At 33.1% G+C, this 16,470-nt stretch overlaps 1 protein-coding gene across 1 annotated transcript; it reads left to right on the forward strand.

The window, feature by feature from the left end:
* Positions 1-10,998: 10,998 nt before the first annotated feature.
* Positions 10,999-13,606, forward strand: CLV2 (Leucine-rich repeat (LRR) family protein). Its single transcript, XM_011014396.1, has one exon. It carries the CDS (start codon positions 11,262-11,264, stop codon positions 13,437-13,439), a length of 2,178 nt encoding a protein of 725 aa, XP_011012698.1. The 5' UTR covers positions 10,999-11,261; the 3' UTR covers positions 13,440-13,606.
* Positions 13,607-16,470: the final 2,864 nt, after the last annotated feature.

The raw sequence follows: 16,470 nt of genomic DNA on the forward strand, positions 1-16,470 counted from the left end.
GAAAATGAGAAGATAAACATTAAGATTCATTCATATCTTAAAGAACTCACCTCAACCACCATCATCCTTGATTTGGATCCAAGAAAGATTAGCCAACCATGGTTATATATAAGAACACTTCAATAAACATGAAATAACTTGAATCAAACTAAAATAATAATTTTTACAAGCTAAAGAACCAAAATCTATAAAGAACACAACACAATTCTATTAAAAATTGGGATACAAATTTGATGCTAACTTTGGATAACAATTTAGACCCTCCTAGAAGCCTTTTCTCAAGATGTCTACTAAAGACATATTTATAGGAAATTTTGTCACCTTTCCAGATCATTAAAGAACAGCTCATTTGGACACCTGAGTCAAACGTTATAGGCAAAACACTGAAAGGTGTTCTGAGAAATCAAATCAGCCCAGCTTTGCAACCACTTTGGTGCACGTTTTTCTTCCTCATTTATGAGATGTCTCTATCTTCTTTTTGACCCAAAATAATGTAACAATGTCCCCTCTAGCTTTCCATTCATGTGCTTGCCTTCTTGGATCAATAAATTACCCATATAAATCAATTGTTATTTGTTATGTGGACATGTAAAATCATGGATTGTGCTTGGACTGATTTGAAATGCTGATTTGGGGCTGAATTTAAGTATCAAATAAGGATACAAATGTACCTATTATTTGGGCTAAGATTGGCATTGAAACCTTGAGTGTTTAATGGTTGAAGTTTGCACACAACATAAGGCAAGTTTCGGCTTGAAATAGATCATATGATATTCTTTTCTACAATTGGAATAGAATAATTTTTTGGGGCAAATTTGGAGCACATATTTGAACCAAGATTTGCTTCAATCTTCAACTAAATGTCTCTTTAATTCTTTTTTCTGAATTCTGACGTTGAATTTTTCTGAATTAATTCATTTAAGCTCCAAAAACCTATTGAAACATTAAAAAAAACTTCATTACTAAAAAGCACATTAATTATTATAAAAACAACCAAATAAAAACAATAAATACTTATGTAAAAGAAGAGACTTAATGATACTTTTGATGCACAATAAATGGATTTTTGAGATTCTTCCTAGATCTATTGTACTAGAAGAGGAAAAGGCTTTTGAGAATCTAGAACTTGTAGAGTGACAATGGAAAGATAGTTTGAACTTTGCCATCAGTAAATTGGGTAATGTTTTTAATTTGGACATTGGGTTGAGGTGGTTGAGGGATTTCTGGTGGTGCTGCACCTTCAAGGATCCAGTCTTCTGGAAGAGATATGTCTTTTCATTGGATGGCTTTTGGAATAACAGTGTTTGAGCGGGATAAACCAGTTTGTAGGAGCAGTGTTTCTCCTTTTTGAGAATGAAACTTGTGTTTACTAGCAAAGGCTGAGAGCATGGCTTTATAGTGTAATTTGAATATGAGAGCAACACGTATAGAACCTTGAAGCATGTCATAATTATGGGTTTTTATTTGGAGTAGCATACTATGCAAAATATTCTTGTCTTTGAGAGATATGGTTATGTTTGGATAACAGTCGAAAGATAATGGGCCGCTACAAAGGCTAGACTCAATGGAACTAAGGAAAGAGTCTTGAAAGTTTTGAAATCTAGCATCTCGGAGGACAACAAGGATGAAGGTGTTTAGACCTTCTTTTGTAAAGGGTTTTATTTCGACTTGGACAAGGCCAACATGAATGTATTTATAGTTCCTAGCTAAATGTTTCTGTAAGGACTTCTGAGAGAGGAGTTGTATGGTTTCAAAGGGTTTTGTGAGCTGAATATCTCGTTCCTCAGTTTTGATAGTGAAATTTGTTTTGAAAATATCATACTTAGATTTTTGGTAAATTTGGGTTTGAGAAATTTTTGGGATTTTCTAGTCATCAATGTTTTTTATAAAGTCTTCAATTGTTATTTCTTCACTTTGTACAATTTTCCTGCTTTCAGAAGATTCAGAAGTAGAGGAGGCTGAAGTAGAGGTAGTTCTATGAAAAACAAAATCCATGGAGAAGAAAGATAAACTAGGAAACAGGTTGTAGATTATATGGATTTATTGCCCTAAAACTTTAACGGGACTTACACCATTCAGTTGCATTCACCTATTATCTAATAGTCTCTATTTTCTCTGAGAAAACTGTCTTCTATGATACTAATTCTACCTAGATCCCAATAGGCTCTGATACTAGTATCATCAATCTTTACAAGGTAGACTATCAATTTCCCTAAGAAAATTTCATTCTCCCTTAGAACACATACATGTAACCCTTCTCCACTCTCCTTTGTATCCAATATCTCTTGTATTAATTAACATTATAAATTTATGTAAGATTCTATTTTATTGTTTATATTTTTGTTTTTGTTATATTTTTATATCTGATTAGTATGCTCTGTGTTTGACCAAGGATCCTGACATTGTTGGTCTTGCCTTGTTCATTCGCATCAGAAATCTGTTTGCAAGAGATACTACTTCTTAATTATGTAATGTTAATTAATACAAGAGATAATGGTATCAGAGCCTATTGGGATCTAGGTAGAATTAGTATCATAGAAGACAGTTTTCTCAGAGAAAATAGAGACTATTAGATAATAGGTGAATGCAACTGAATGGTGTAAGTCCCGTTAAAGTTTTAGGGCAATAAATCCATATAATCTACAACCTGTTTCCTAGTTTATCTTTCTTCTCCATGGATTTTGTTTTTCATAGAACTACCTCTACTTCAGCCTCCTCTACTTATGAATCTTCTGAAAGTAGGAAAATTGTACAAAGTGAAGAAATAACAATTGAAGACTTTACAAAAAACATTGATGACTGGAAAATCCCAAAAATTTCTCAAACCCAGATTTACCAAAAATCTAAATATGATATTTTCAAAACAGATTTCACTATCAAAACTGAGGAACGAGATATTCAGCTCACAAAACCCTTTGAAACCATACAACTCCTCTCTCAGAAGTCCTTACAGAAATATTTAGCCAGAAACTATAAATACATTCATGTTGGCCTTGTCCAAGTCGGAATAAAACCCTTTACAAAAGAAGGTCTAAACACCTCCATCCTTGTTGTCCTCCGAGATGCTAGATTTCAAAACTTTCAAGACTCTTTCCTTAGTTCCATTAAGTCTACCCTTTGTAGCGGCCCAGTATCTTTCGACTGTTATCCAAACATGCAACCCTGATTGGAGAAATCACCTAAATTTTAATTGGAAGAGTGAGAACAATAATGCACAAACTTCACAACCACCATTTCAAGCACACCACAATTTCCAAAATTCTCATGGATATGCACCTCCTTATGCTCCACCTCTTAGAAGAAATCTTGAGGAAACATTGCATGCATTCATTGAAAAGCAAGAGACAATCAATACTCAACTTGCTCAAAACATGATAGATTTTAAAGATACTCTTGCAAAATTAACATCTGCTCTTAGTTTCCAAGAGAAAGGTAAGTTTCCATCTCAACCACAAGAAAATCCCAAGGGACAATACAATATAAATGCAAGTAGTTCCGGAAGCCAACACATGGATCAAGTCAAATCAATCACTACTCTGCACAGTGGTAAGGTTATTGAAAAACCCTCTCTTGAACCTTATGAGAAAGATGATGAGTCAATCTTTGAGGGTAAGGAAAGGGGTTGAATCTGAAAATTGCAATGAAACTTTCAAACAGGTAAGAATCAATATACCTTTGTTGGATGCTATTAAACAGATTCCTTCCTATGCTAAATTTTTGAAAGATCTATGCACTATGAAGAGGAAACTAAATGTGAAAAAGAAAGCCTTTCTAGCCGAACAAGTAAGTGCTATTCTTCAGAACAATAATGCTTTGAAATATAAAGACCCTAGTTGTCCTACAATTTCTTGCTTTATTGGAGAGCATAAAATTGAAAGAGCCTTACTTGATATCGGTGCTAGTGTGAATTTACTTCTATATTCAATTTTTCAGAGTCTTAATCTAGGTGAGTTAAAACCAACTTCTATAACTCTTTTACTTGCCGATAGATCTATAAAAGTGCCTAGAGGAATAATTGAAGATGTGTTAGTACAAGTCGATAAATTCATTTATCCTATGGATTTTATTGTCTTGGACACACAACCTGTTGAAGTATGTAATTCATTTTCTGTTATTTTAGGACGTCCCTTTCTTGCAACTTCTAATGCATTGATTAATTGTAGGAATGGACTGATGAAGCTATCATTTGGAAACATGACATTGGAGATGAATATTTTCAACATTTGCAAGCAACTTAGAGATGATAATGATTTACAGGAAGTGGACTTTACTAAAAAATTAATTCATGATCAATTTCCAACCACTTCTAGTGAAAATTGAGATTGATGAATCTGATGATTTGCAAATGATTTATTTTCAGGAAGAATAAAAAATAAGTAATTGGAGGCCACAAATTGAGGAATTGCCACCACGATCAATTAAGTCCATACCTTCAAGTGTTCAACCACCAAAACCTGATTTGAAGTCGTTGCCATCCAATCTCAATTACTCATTTTTGGGAGAAAATGAAACTTTTCCGGTAATAATCTCTTCCAAACTTAATGCACATCAAGAAGGTAAGTTATTACAAACTCTAAAAATGCACAAAAATGCATTAGGATGGACCATAGCTGATATAAAAGGAATTAGTCCTTTGATTTGTACACATAGAATTTATTTAGAGGAAAATGCTAAACCCTCTAGAGAAATGCAACGAAGGCTAAATCCTAATATGAAAGAAGTAGTGAAAAATGAAGTCATTAAGCTTCTAGATAATGAAATCATTTATCCTATTTCTGACAGCAAATGGGTAAGTCCTACCCAAGTTGTACCCAAAAAGTCTAGAGTCACTGTGATAACAAATGAGAAGAATGAGTTAATTCCCACTAGAATTGTTACTGGTTGGTGCATGTGCATTGACTATAGGAAACGTAATTCAATGAGTAGAAAAGATCATTTTCCTTTACCTTTCATTGATCAAATCCTAGAAAGAGTTGCAGGTCATGAATTTTATTGTTTTCTAGATGGCTATTCGGTTACAACCAAATTGAAATTGCATTGGAAAATCAAGAGAAGACTACTTTCACATGTCCATTTGGTACTTTTGCAAATCGAAGGATGCCTTTTGGATTATGTAATGCACCAGCCACATTTCAAAGATGCATGCTTAGTATATTTAGTGATATGGTTGAACATTTTCTTGAGATTTTCATGGATGATTTTTCTATTTTTAGCGATTCATTTGATGATTGTTTGACTAACTTATAAAAGGTTTTGACCAGGTATGAAGAGAAGAATCTTGTGCTGAATTGGGAAAAATATCATTTTATGGTAACAAATGGCATTGTACTTGGTCACATTGTTTCATCAAAAGGAATTGAGGTTGACAAATCTAAAATCGAGTTAATTGCAAACTTGCCAACACCAAAATCTCTTAAAGATGTTAGATCATTCCTAGGACATGCTGGTTTTTATAGAAGGTTCATCAAAAATTTTAGTGTTATATCTAAGCCGTTGTGTAACCTTCTAACAAAGGAAAATATTTTTGAATGGACTAAATAATATGAAAAAAAGTCTTTGTTAAACTTAAAAACTTGCTTACTTCTGCTCCTGTCATTCAACCTCCTGATTGGTCATTACCTTTTGAAATAATATGTGACGCTAGTGATTATACCGTGGGTGCTGTTTTGGGACAAAGAAAAGATAAGAAACTTTATGTAATTTACTATGCAAGTAAAACTTTAAATAGTGCTCAAATAAATTATACCACCACTGAAAAAGAATTACTTGCAGTAGTATTTGCATGTGAAAAATTCAGATCTTATCTTATTGGCTCACCTGTTGTTGTTTTTAGTGATCATGTAGCATTGAAATATCTTCTTTCTAAGAAAGATTCTAAGGCTAGATTGGTGCAGTGGATTTTATTATTTCAAGAATTTGATATCACAATCAAAGATAAGAAAGGCAGCGAAAATGTTGTTGCATATCACTTGTCAAGATTGACAACAGATTCGAAAATTAACATCACACCAATCGATGACTACTTTCCTGATGAATCTTTACTTTCTATCTCTACAATGCCTTGGTTTGCTAATATTGTCAATTTTCTTGTTTCAGGACATTTGCCAACTCATTGGAGTACCCAAGATAAAAGAAAGTTCTTGAACGAAGTGAAGAACTTTTATTGGGATGATCCTTATTTATTCAAATATTGTCCTGATCAAATATTTCGAAGATGCATTCCTGACAATGAGGTAAGTAGTGTCATTAAATTTTGTCATTCTAAGGCATGTGGGGGCCATTTCTCGTCAAGAAAGACAACTGCAAAAATCTTACAAAGTGGATTTTATTGGCCCACCATGTTCAAAGACTCACATGCATTCTACAAGTCTTGTGAAAATTGTCAAAAGTTAGGATCTATTTCAAAATGTCACATGATGCCTTTAAATCCTATTATTGTCATTGAGATCTTTGACTGCTGGGTATAGATTTCATGGGTCCATTCCCTCCATCATTTGGTTTCTTATACATATTAGTCGCAGTAGATTATGTTTTAAAATGGATAGAGGCAATTCCAAGTCAAAACAATGATCACAAAACAGTGATAAAGTTTTTGAAAGAAAATATTTTGAGTCGATTTGGAGTCCCTCGAGCCATAATAAGTGATGGTGGAACACATTTCTGCAACAAGCCGTTTGAGTCTTTAATGAAGAAATATAGAATCACACACAAAGTTGCCACCCCTTATCACCCTCAAACAAGTGGACAAGTAGAGCTTGCTAATAGGGAGATCAAACATATTTTGGAAAAAAAAGTGAACCCTAATAGGAAAGACTAGTCTTTTAGACTTAATGATGCACTTTGGGCTTATCGAACTGCTTATAAAACATCATTAGGTATGTCACCTTATAGACTAGTCTATGGAAAACCTTGTCACTTGCCTGTGGAACTTGAACGTAAAGCTTATTGGGTTATTAAAGCTTTCAATTCAAATTTGGATGATGCTAGTCAACTGCGAAAATTACAAATAAACGAGCTTGAGAAAATAAGAAATGATGCATATGAAAATTCAAGAATTCATAAAGCAAGAATTAAAGAGTTTCATGACAAGAAAATACCGAGAAAAACATTCAATGTTGGTCAAAAAGTCTTGCTTTATAATTCTCAACTGCATTTATTTCCTGAAAAATTAAGATCAAGATAGAGCGGTCCTTTTATTATGAAACATGTGTATCCATATGGGGCTTACGATATCGAGAATCCAAAGACTAGCAATGTTTTCAAGGTAAATGGACATCGTCTGAAAGTTTACTTTGACAATTTTTTAGTTGAACATGACTCTATTGAATTGGGTGATCCTGTATATAAAGATTGATTTTTTTTTTCTTTTTGAGTGATTTTTGCTAGTTTCTCTCACCCTGGTCAAATGGTGGATAACGGTACTCCGTGACTTAAGTCGGTTCTTTCAGTTTTCCATAATAAATGATATCTGTGTATATATTTGTGCAATTATTTGAATCTCTCTTTCGTCTCATTTGAAAATGGACACTAATCTTGAAAAATTAAAAAAGTATTTTCCCGCTCTGCCTCAGAATGCGATTACAAAAATTTACCATGCTAGATGTGCAAGATTGAGATTGTTAATAAATCATGGAATTCCTAAAGATATTCGCTGGTTAATTGAAGCAAAGGTCCGATTATCAGGTGAGTCCTCTAACTCCTTCATTTCACACATGCTTAGAACAGGTAAAAGCACTTTTGCAAAGAAACGTCGTGCAAAATGACTAAAAGTCTGTCATCGATGTGCTAGATGGACTTGTAATACACAATGTCGTTCTTTAGGAATGGTATCTATAAACCATGAAGATAAAATACAATTCATTAAGGATGGCCTGAGTAAGGAGTCTTTAGATAATCTTCTATTGACTCTTGAGACGCATCCTAGTGGAGATGTGCATCGTGGAATTCATGATTTATGGCCACTATTTCATAAAGAACATGATCGACGTAGTCTTGGGAATCTGACTAAAAAAGACTATGTTTGCCAGTTTTTAAGAAAACTGGATGGGAAGCGTATCCCTGACCCATAGAGGGCATTTAAGCCGTTCTTGGACGTAAAACCAAGGGAAGATGTGAGCCACAATCACAACTACCTGTACATACACATGCTTTTTCAAAAGTAAATAAATAAATAAATAAAGAGAGAGAGAGAGAGAGAGAGAGAGAGTGAGTGAGACTCTAGCTGGCCTATATATAGATGGTATGATTACCTTTCTAATTTCTCATCTATAAAATCCTCTCTTCCTTCCTTTCATTTCTACTCAACCCATACATTCAACAAATACAAAAGTGTGTAGAAATGGCAAGTTCCTCAGGTCATCATATAAGAAATATTTGTGTTTTTGGTGGATCCAGTCCTAGGAAAGAAAAGGAGTTTTTAGAATCAGCAAATCATCTTGGTCAAGTGCTAGTTGAGAGAAAGATTCATTTAGTGTATGGGGGAGGTAGTCTTAGGTTAATGGGAGGTGTGTCAATAACTGTATTTTTAGGAAGAAGTCAAGTTTTGGGGGTTGTCCCCGAAGCTTTCGCAAAAGGGGACATCATTGAAAAAACAATTGGAGAGGAACTTCAGGTCTCTACAATGTCAGCTCGAATGAATGCAATGTTTAACCATGCTAATGCCTTCATTGCTTTACCAGGTGGTCTAGGCACATTGGAAGAGATTTTTCATATTTCCTCTAGGGCCTAACTGCACATTCACCATAAACCCATAGGTTTGTTAAATGTTAATGGTTATTATGATAAGTTGTTGTCTTTTCTTGATCATGTTGTGGAACAGGAATTTCTAACATCTTCTACACGACAAATCATAATCTCTACTGCTACTGCTGAACAATTGATTGACCAATTACAATATTTCATTCCTGTAATTGATCCTTCCATGAGTCGCATAAATTAGTCAACTAAGGAAAGCCGTAAAAAGCTTAGATTGGATTTGAGCCTTCATTTGTGAATCTTTGTGTCTTCTGGTTTTATTATTGTTTTTTGTTGTTACTTATATTTGTTTCAGTGTGTTTCAGGTTTGTCAGTGTTTGTTATTTTAGGTGATATCTTCTATACTCTATCTTTCTACCTTTAAACATTGAGGACAATGTCTCGTTTGAGTTGGGGGGGAGAGGGTAGTAGCTAAAAAAAAAGAAACTGTGTTTTCTATTTCTATTTCAACTGACTTGGGAGCTATTGGCCCAACGCTTGCTACATGGGTTGAGGAGAAAAGCTTAAGGGAATCAAACATTGCACTAACTACATATTAGTATTTGCCACCCGAGTTACTAAGCTCGTAGGGGTGTCTTAACACCTAATGCCCTAAGACCAACTGGTTTGGGAGTCATTAGCTGAAAGCTCGTTACATGAGTTAAAGATGCACGGTGGTTTCAAATTATATGTATATATATTTTTTAAAAAAAAAAAGAAGAAAAAAAAGAGACAAAAATAATAATCCCAACCCAAGGAAGTTAACCTTAAACATTAGAACAAAAATTTTGTTTTCTTCCAAGAAAAGCCCCATAATTATATGTTGATACATTGAGCACAAAAGAAAGGTTTATGAATATCTTGTTAAGAGGTATTGAGCAGATATATAAATTTAACGAGAGTTTGTTTATCTGGATAGATTAATGGAAGTTAAATGATGAATACCTTGCTTTGTGGAATTTACAAATTGTTTTTCTATTTTAACGCTTTGATTACTAGGGACTAGTAATAAGCTGGTTGGGGGGTATGATTAGTACTTAAAAGTGCATTTTTATAAAGGTTTTATATCATCATTTTGCACTTGAAGTATCAATAACTCCTTAATTAAAGCATGTTTTATACTATACGTGTTTGACATACCATTAGTGAATCCTCTAACCTTGACATTGTTTGTTATCGTTGTTTAATCTTTACGTTAATTTTCCATCTCAAATTTCTCATTAATCCAAGTTCTCATCTTCTTCTTCTTCTTCTCTTTCTTTATTATTATTATTATTATTATTATTATTATTATTATTACTACTACTACTACTACTACTACTACTACTACTACTAGTATTATTAGTATTATTATTGCTACTATTATTATTGTTATTGTTATTGTTATTATTGTTATTGTTTAAGTTGTACAATTAACCTTCTTGTGGTTCGACCCTAGTCTTGTCGGGTTATTTATTACTTTGATACTCCTGTACTTGGGAGAAGACAATAATTTTTTGGTCGTGTCAATTATGTTGTAAATTATATAAAATTGATATGTTAATAGATGTTTTGTGCTAAGCAGATCTTGTCTTCTTATTATTAAATTAGTGTTGTCTTAAATATACGAGTGACCTTTTTGCTGCTACAAATAGCTAGTTAATGCACCTTCCCGTAAATAGATCATTCCTTGAAAAGATGATTGCATTACTCATAAATTATAATCTTAATTATTCCTTTCATTTTGCTTTGATTGCATTATTCCTTCACTTTAAAAAGAAGAGGTAGATTAATTTTTTACTAAGGACTTGAGTTTTTTAACTTATAATTTACTCTTTTTCTGTGAATATTTTTTTTTTTAAGTCAAAGATATTTTTACATTTTTAGTAGTGAATTTTTAGTAACTTGAGTGATTAGGTTGTAATCTTGAACTCATGAAAAAGATCATGTGGGTTTAATCTTGATTCAATGAAAAATGATTGTGTAAGGGTTTTAACGTGGAGCCTTGAAAAAGATTAGTATTATAATAAATAAGATATCACCCATAAATAAGGCTATGCAGCAAATTAGAAACGCTCGTGCTTACCACATGAGGTGTGGACTAGGTTTTTAGGTTGATCTCTTATAGTTTATTTGTTAATAATGAAAATATAACTTTTAAAGATCAAATTGAATAACAATAAAGTTTTGATGACTAAATTGAAACATATAAAGTTTTAAGGGACCTGGGGAGGAAATTTGCCAATTAATAATATGCTATGTATGTATGTATGTATGTGTCAGAAAGTACTTTAATGGCGCACATTTTGTGAAGGAAGAGTAAAGAGAGAAAAAGATACGAGACTGTATGTGGCAGTCTGCGTTCCTCCAAGAAGCAATCCACTTAGTGAATCTCTCTTTCGAGATCTTTACGTCCTGTATCTGGTTGTAATATTATGGGCTCAGTTTCTTCTTCTTTGAATGTTTGAATATGGTTCGCTACTATAATTTTCTCCATCTCTAGCTCTACAGAAGCGCATAGGGTTTCGCTTTTTCTCCCCTCCTGTGTTATGTCGAATTTTGTTCACCCTTGTTTGTTGCAATTACTGCCACTCTTGTTCTTTGTACTGGTGCTGTTGTTTTGTGCATCATGCCAATCTGCCTCTGTTGATCTTAACCCAGAAGACAAAGCCTCACTTTTACTGTTCCGGTCTTGGATTCAGGACCCAGTTCATGGCTTGTCAACCTGGTTGGGTTCTAACTGCACTAACTGGACAGGTCTGGTCTGCCAAAATCACAGCGGCCAGGTCATTTCTATCAACTTGAGAAACGTGAATCTGTCTGGTTATATTCACCCCAATTTGTGCAATCTTTTGTTTCTTGAAACCCTGGTTTTGTCTGAAAATGGTTTTACAGGCCAAATCCCATTGTGCTTTGGTAGGTTGCAAAATCTCAAAACCCTTGATCTTAGTCACAATAGATTTGGTGGTGTTGTGCCTGACTCACTTATGAGGCTTAGACAATTGAAGGAACTTACTTTAAATGGGAACCATGATTTGGGAGGTGTTGTTCCTTGGTGGGTTGGTAATTTCTCGACCAATTTGGAAATACTTGACTTGGGTTTCAATTCTTTTCATGGGACAATACCTGAAAGCTTGTTTTACTGCAAGTCATTGAAGTATTTGGATCTTGGAAATAATTACCTGTCGGGTGATCTGCATGACTTTTTTCAGCCTCTGGTTTTCCTCAATCTCAGTTCTAATTCGCTTTCAGGTACTTTGCCTTGTTTTTCTGCTTCCATTCGATCTCTCGGTGTTTTGAATTTAGCTAGGAATTCTATTGTGGGTGGTATTCCTACATGCATTGCTTCCCTAGAAGAATTGACGCATCTGAATTTATCATTTAATCACTTGAATTATGCAATATCTCCGAGACTTGTTTTCTCTGAGAAGCTTCTTGCATTGGATTTGAGTTTCAATGATCTATCTGGTCCACTTCCAACCAAGATTGCAGAGACAACAGAGAAATCAGGCCTTGTTCTTCTTGACTTGTCCCACAATTGTTTCTCTGGTGGTATCCCTTTGAAGATCACCGAGCTGAAAAGTCTACAGGCATTGTTTCTTTCTCACAATCTTCTTACTGGGGAAATCCCTGCTAGGATTGGAAATTTGACGTATCTCCAAGTGATAGATCTTTCACGCAACTCATTGTCGGGTTCAATTCCTTTAAATATTGTTGGGTGTTTTCAGCTACTTGCACTAGTTCTCAATAACAACAATCTCTCTGGTCAGATTCAACCAGAACTTGATGCGCTGGATAGCCTGAAAGTATTGGATATAAGCAACAATGGGATATCTGGGGAGATTCCACTAACTTTGGCTGGCTGCAAATCACTTGAGATAGTAGATTTCAGCTCCAACAATCTCTCGGGAAATTTGAATGATGCAATAACCAAATGGTCAAACCTCAGGTATCTCTCCTTGGCTCGAAACAAATTCAGTGGAAGTTTACCCAGTTGGCTGTTCACATTTGAAGAGATCCAAATGATGGATTTTTCAGGAAATAAATTCTCTGGCTTCATACCCGATGGCAACTTCAACATTAGCTTGGAGTTCAATAATGGAGATGTTAGACGATTGCCTGCAGAGCCATTTCTTGCAATTCGAAATATTGAGATCAAAATATCTGTGTTGGTTGTTGATAACAGTGAATTGAGCTTCAATTACCATCTATCTTCAACTGCTGGAATTGATCTTTCTGATAATTTGCTACACGGAGAGATTCCACATGGCTTATTTGGACTACAAGGTTTGGAGTATTTGAACTTGTCATATAATTTTCTGGATGGTCAGGTTCCCAGTCTAGAGAAGATGCAACGTTTAAGGGCATTGGACTTGTCACATAACTCTTTATCGGGTCAAATACCAGGAAATATTTCCAGGCTTAAAGAACTCGTACTCGTGAACTTCTCATATAACAGTTTGTCTGGATTTGTTCCCCAGAAAGAGGGGTATGGAAGGTTTCCTGGAGCATTTGCTGGAAATCCAGATTTGTGTGTGGAGTCCCCTAGAGTAAAGTGCGACTCGGGTAGCCTGCCAACTGTGCCTGCGAAGTCATTTGAAGAAACAGAAGGTCCAATTTCTGTTTGGATCTTTTGCATAAGTGCCTTTGTTAGTTTTTATTTTTGTGTTGTCACTCTATTTTGTTCCACTCGAGCGAGAAGTTATCTTCTTCAGACAAAAGTTTAAAATCCTGTCAGCTTATGTTAGGGAAACCTTTCGTGTATTCTTAGTTATCTATTATGTACCTGTTCACTGATATGAGAGGTTACCGACGTCAATGGTTGTTTTCCTACCTGTTTACTGAAGTGATAATGAAGGTTGGTCAGGTCAGGCGAGTTACAATTGTGACATCTCATTGGAGAATCACAACTGGCAAGTCACTGTAGCTTCACTCTTATTTACATTGTTCATTGGAACAATGTAATGATGGTTTTCTCCTTCCATCCAGAAAACTTAACACTAGTTTAATAACTAAGGATGTTAAAGTTGTTAGATTCCTTTGTTATTATTAAATTTATCGAGAGTAAATATTTTTTTTTCATATTAACTGTATAGTAAAATAATTAAAATAGTACAACAATTAAAATATCATATGAAGCAAAAAATAATTAAGCTTGGCCTTGAAGGGTTTTTTTTTTATATTTTTACAATGATTTTTTATTATTATAATATTAATGAAGGAATAATTTGATATTTGTATAAATATAAAAAATAATAATTAAAAAATAATGACACTATTAAAATATCATTACAATAAAAAATTATAAAATTTAAGTTAACGAGCTTTTCCATCTTTTTATAATAGGTGTTTTGTTGTTATTAAGTCAACTTAGATGCAATGTTATATTTGGCTAAAAAAAAAAAAAGAGTAGCACATGTAAGGCATGTGTGAGGCGTCCATGTACTTTTATTAGCATGCACGACTTATTCGGTGTGTCTAAAACTATTTTTTCATTGTATTTTTAGATTTGTCATCACATCTACTTTATCCTAGAGTAGTGATTATTGGTGTTTATAGTTTAGTTTGTTATAAGTAGATTTTTTTTTCCTTGAAAATTATAGCTTTACCTTCTATATTGTTTGTATTTCAATTTTAGTTTATTATTTTAATTTTTAATTTTTGTTTTTAACCCTTTTGTAAAAGTTTCATTTGTTTGAAATTTCATCCTTCAATTCCAATGTGACATATATTGTTTTTTTTTTCAAGTTGATCCCTATTCTTTTTATTTCTATTTTTTTTCTTAGTCTATTTGTAAAAGTTTTATTAGTTTTTAATTTTATTCTATAATTCAAATTTATGGTATTATATTTTTCAATTTGGTCCTCATTGTTTGATTCCTATTTTTTTCTTAGCCCTTTTGAAAAAAGTTATTATTCTTTTCAATTTTACCATTTAATTAAAAATTTATTTTTATTTGTTATATCAATTTTGATTCTCATTCTTTTGATTTGTTTTAGGTATTTTTGCTAAATTAATTTTTCTTTTCAATTTCATCCTTCAATCAAATATAAAATTTATTTTGTATTTTAATTTTGATCCTCATTCTTTTAATTACTATTTTTTGAATTCTTTTATATAATTGAAATTTATTTTCAATTTCATCTTTTATTATTTAATTGATTGAGAATTAGATTTCATAGTTTTTTTAAATAGGGTGTTTTAAGCCTAATAACCTAGGTAAAGGGTTTGAAAAATTAACATTTTTTTATATAAGAAAAAAGCTTTATAATTCTTTTTATTTTTTATTAGGTAATTTCAATCTTATGATTTAAGCCACAAGTTTGGTAGGATATCTCGAGTTAATTCAACCCCGATTACTAGGGTTATAAATTTGTTATACTAACTTGGGTTGATTACGATGGTTTTATTATGCTCTTTGTTTACTCCATTTGGTTCTTTCGTATTTAAGGGGTTATAAATTGAAATACATTGTTTGTTCCTTTTTTAAAAGATATATTTTTTCCTTAAGTTATCTTAATTGCTTTTCTTTTTAAACTTGATCTATCTATTCTTGTTTCTTCTTTTTAACTAATTGCAATAAAATCAATTTATTCAACTCAGTCAAGTTCATAATCGGAGTCATGTATTTTTCTTTATATTTCAAAACACACTTGAGATAGATAAATATTTGAATGGTACTTAAAAGTGTATTTTTATCAAGGTTTTATATCCTCAATTTGCACTTGAAGTATTGATTAGTACTTAAAAGTGTATTTTTATTAAGGTTTTATATCATCATTTTACACTTGAAGCATCAATAACTCCTTAACTAGAGCATGTTTTATAATAACAACTTTGATAATATAGCATACCTTTAATTTATGGTAAATGCTCATTTTAAATGCAGGTATTCTCACAATTCAAAGGATTGATTGTTGTGATTAACTATTGAAAGTGAAAGGACAAAGAAAAGGCTAAGTTTACGAAGGAGATGCCGATTTACTTCAAATGCGAACATTGTTCAATCATCGGATCATATCTAGAGCTATAGATCTTGGACTTCATATCAATTTATATTGCTGGAAAAAAAAAAGAAATAGGCCTACAACTTTCATAGGTCTGAAAAGACCTAAATTTGCCATTTTCAAATTCAAAGTTTGGCCATAAAAGAGAAGTCTGAATCTGTCTTGCAATCCAACCCAAACACTACTCAGAGTTTTACCCATAACTAGAGTTCTAGAAGTCCAAATGATCTAAAATTTGGTGGGTGGAAGGAAAAGACAATTTCCAACAACTTTTATGAAGAGAACCAGCTCAAATTCGGATGGTAGAAATGAGATTTCATCCAGACAAGAGCATGAAGGCTATCCACCACGTCCATCAGCAGTACTATTCAGTATTTTAGACATATCTCGAGCTGTAGTACTCCAAATGATTTGAAATTTGGTGGGTGGAAGGAAAAGACAATTTTTAACAACTTCCATGAAGAACACCTTGCCAAATTCGGATTGCATCAATGTCAATTTAGCCATCCAAAGTGCTTGAGTGATGTTGTCCACCAAGTCCACTAATCAATAGTTAGTCACTCCATCAATTATCAATTACCAATTACCACATGAATAGTTTCAAATTTTAGCCTATAAAAGGAGGTATTTTTCATTTATTTAGGCATCTTGTTTTCCATATCAAGATCATGTTCTTGCTCTTTCTTTTTATATTTTTGTAATGCTTAAGTTTTGCTTTCATTAATCTCTTGTTCATGCTTTTCATTTCCTT

This window comes from Populus euphratica, unplaced genomic scaffold, assembly GCF_000495115.2.
Source record: "Populus euphratica unplaced genomic scaffold, PopEup_1.0 scaffold1100.1, whole genome shotgun sequence".
NCBI classification, from domain to species: Eukaryota; Viridiplantae; Streptophyta; class Magnoliopsida; order Malpighiales; family Salicaceae; genus Populus; species Populus euphratica.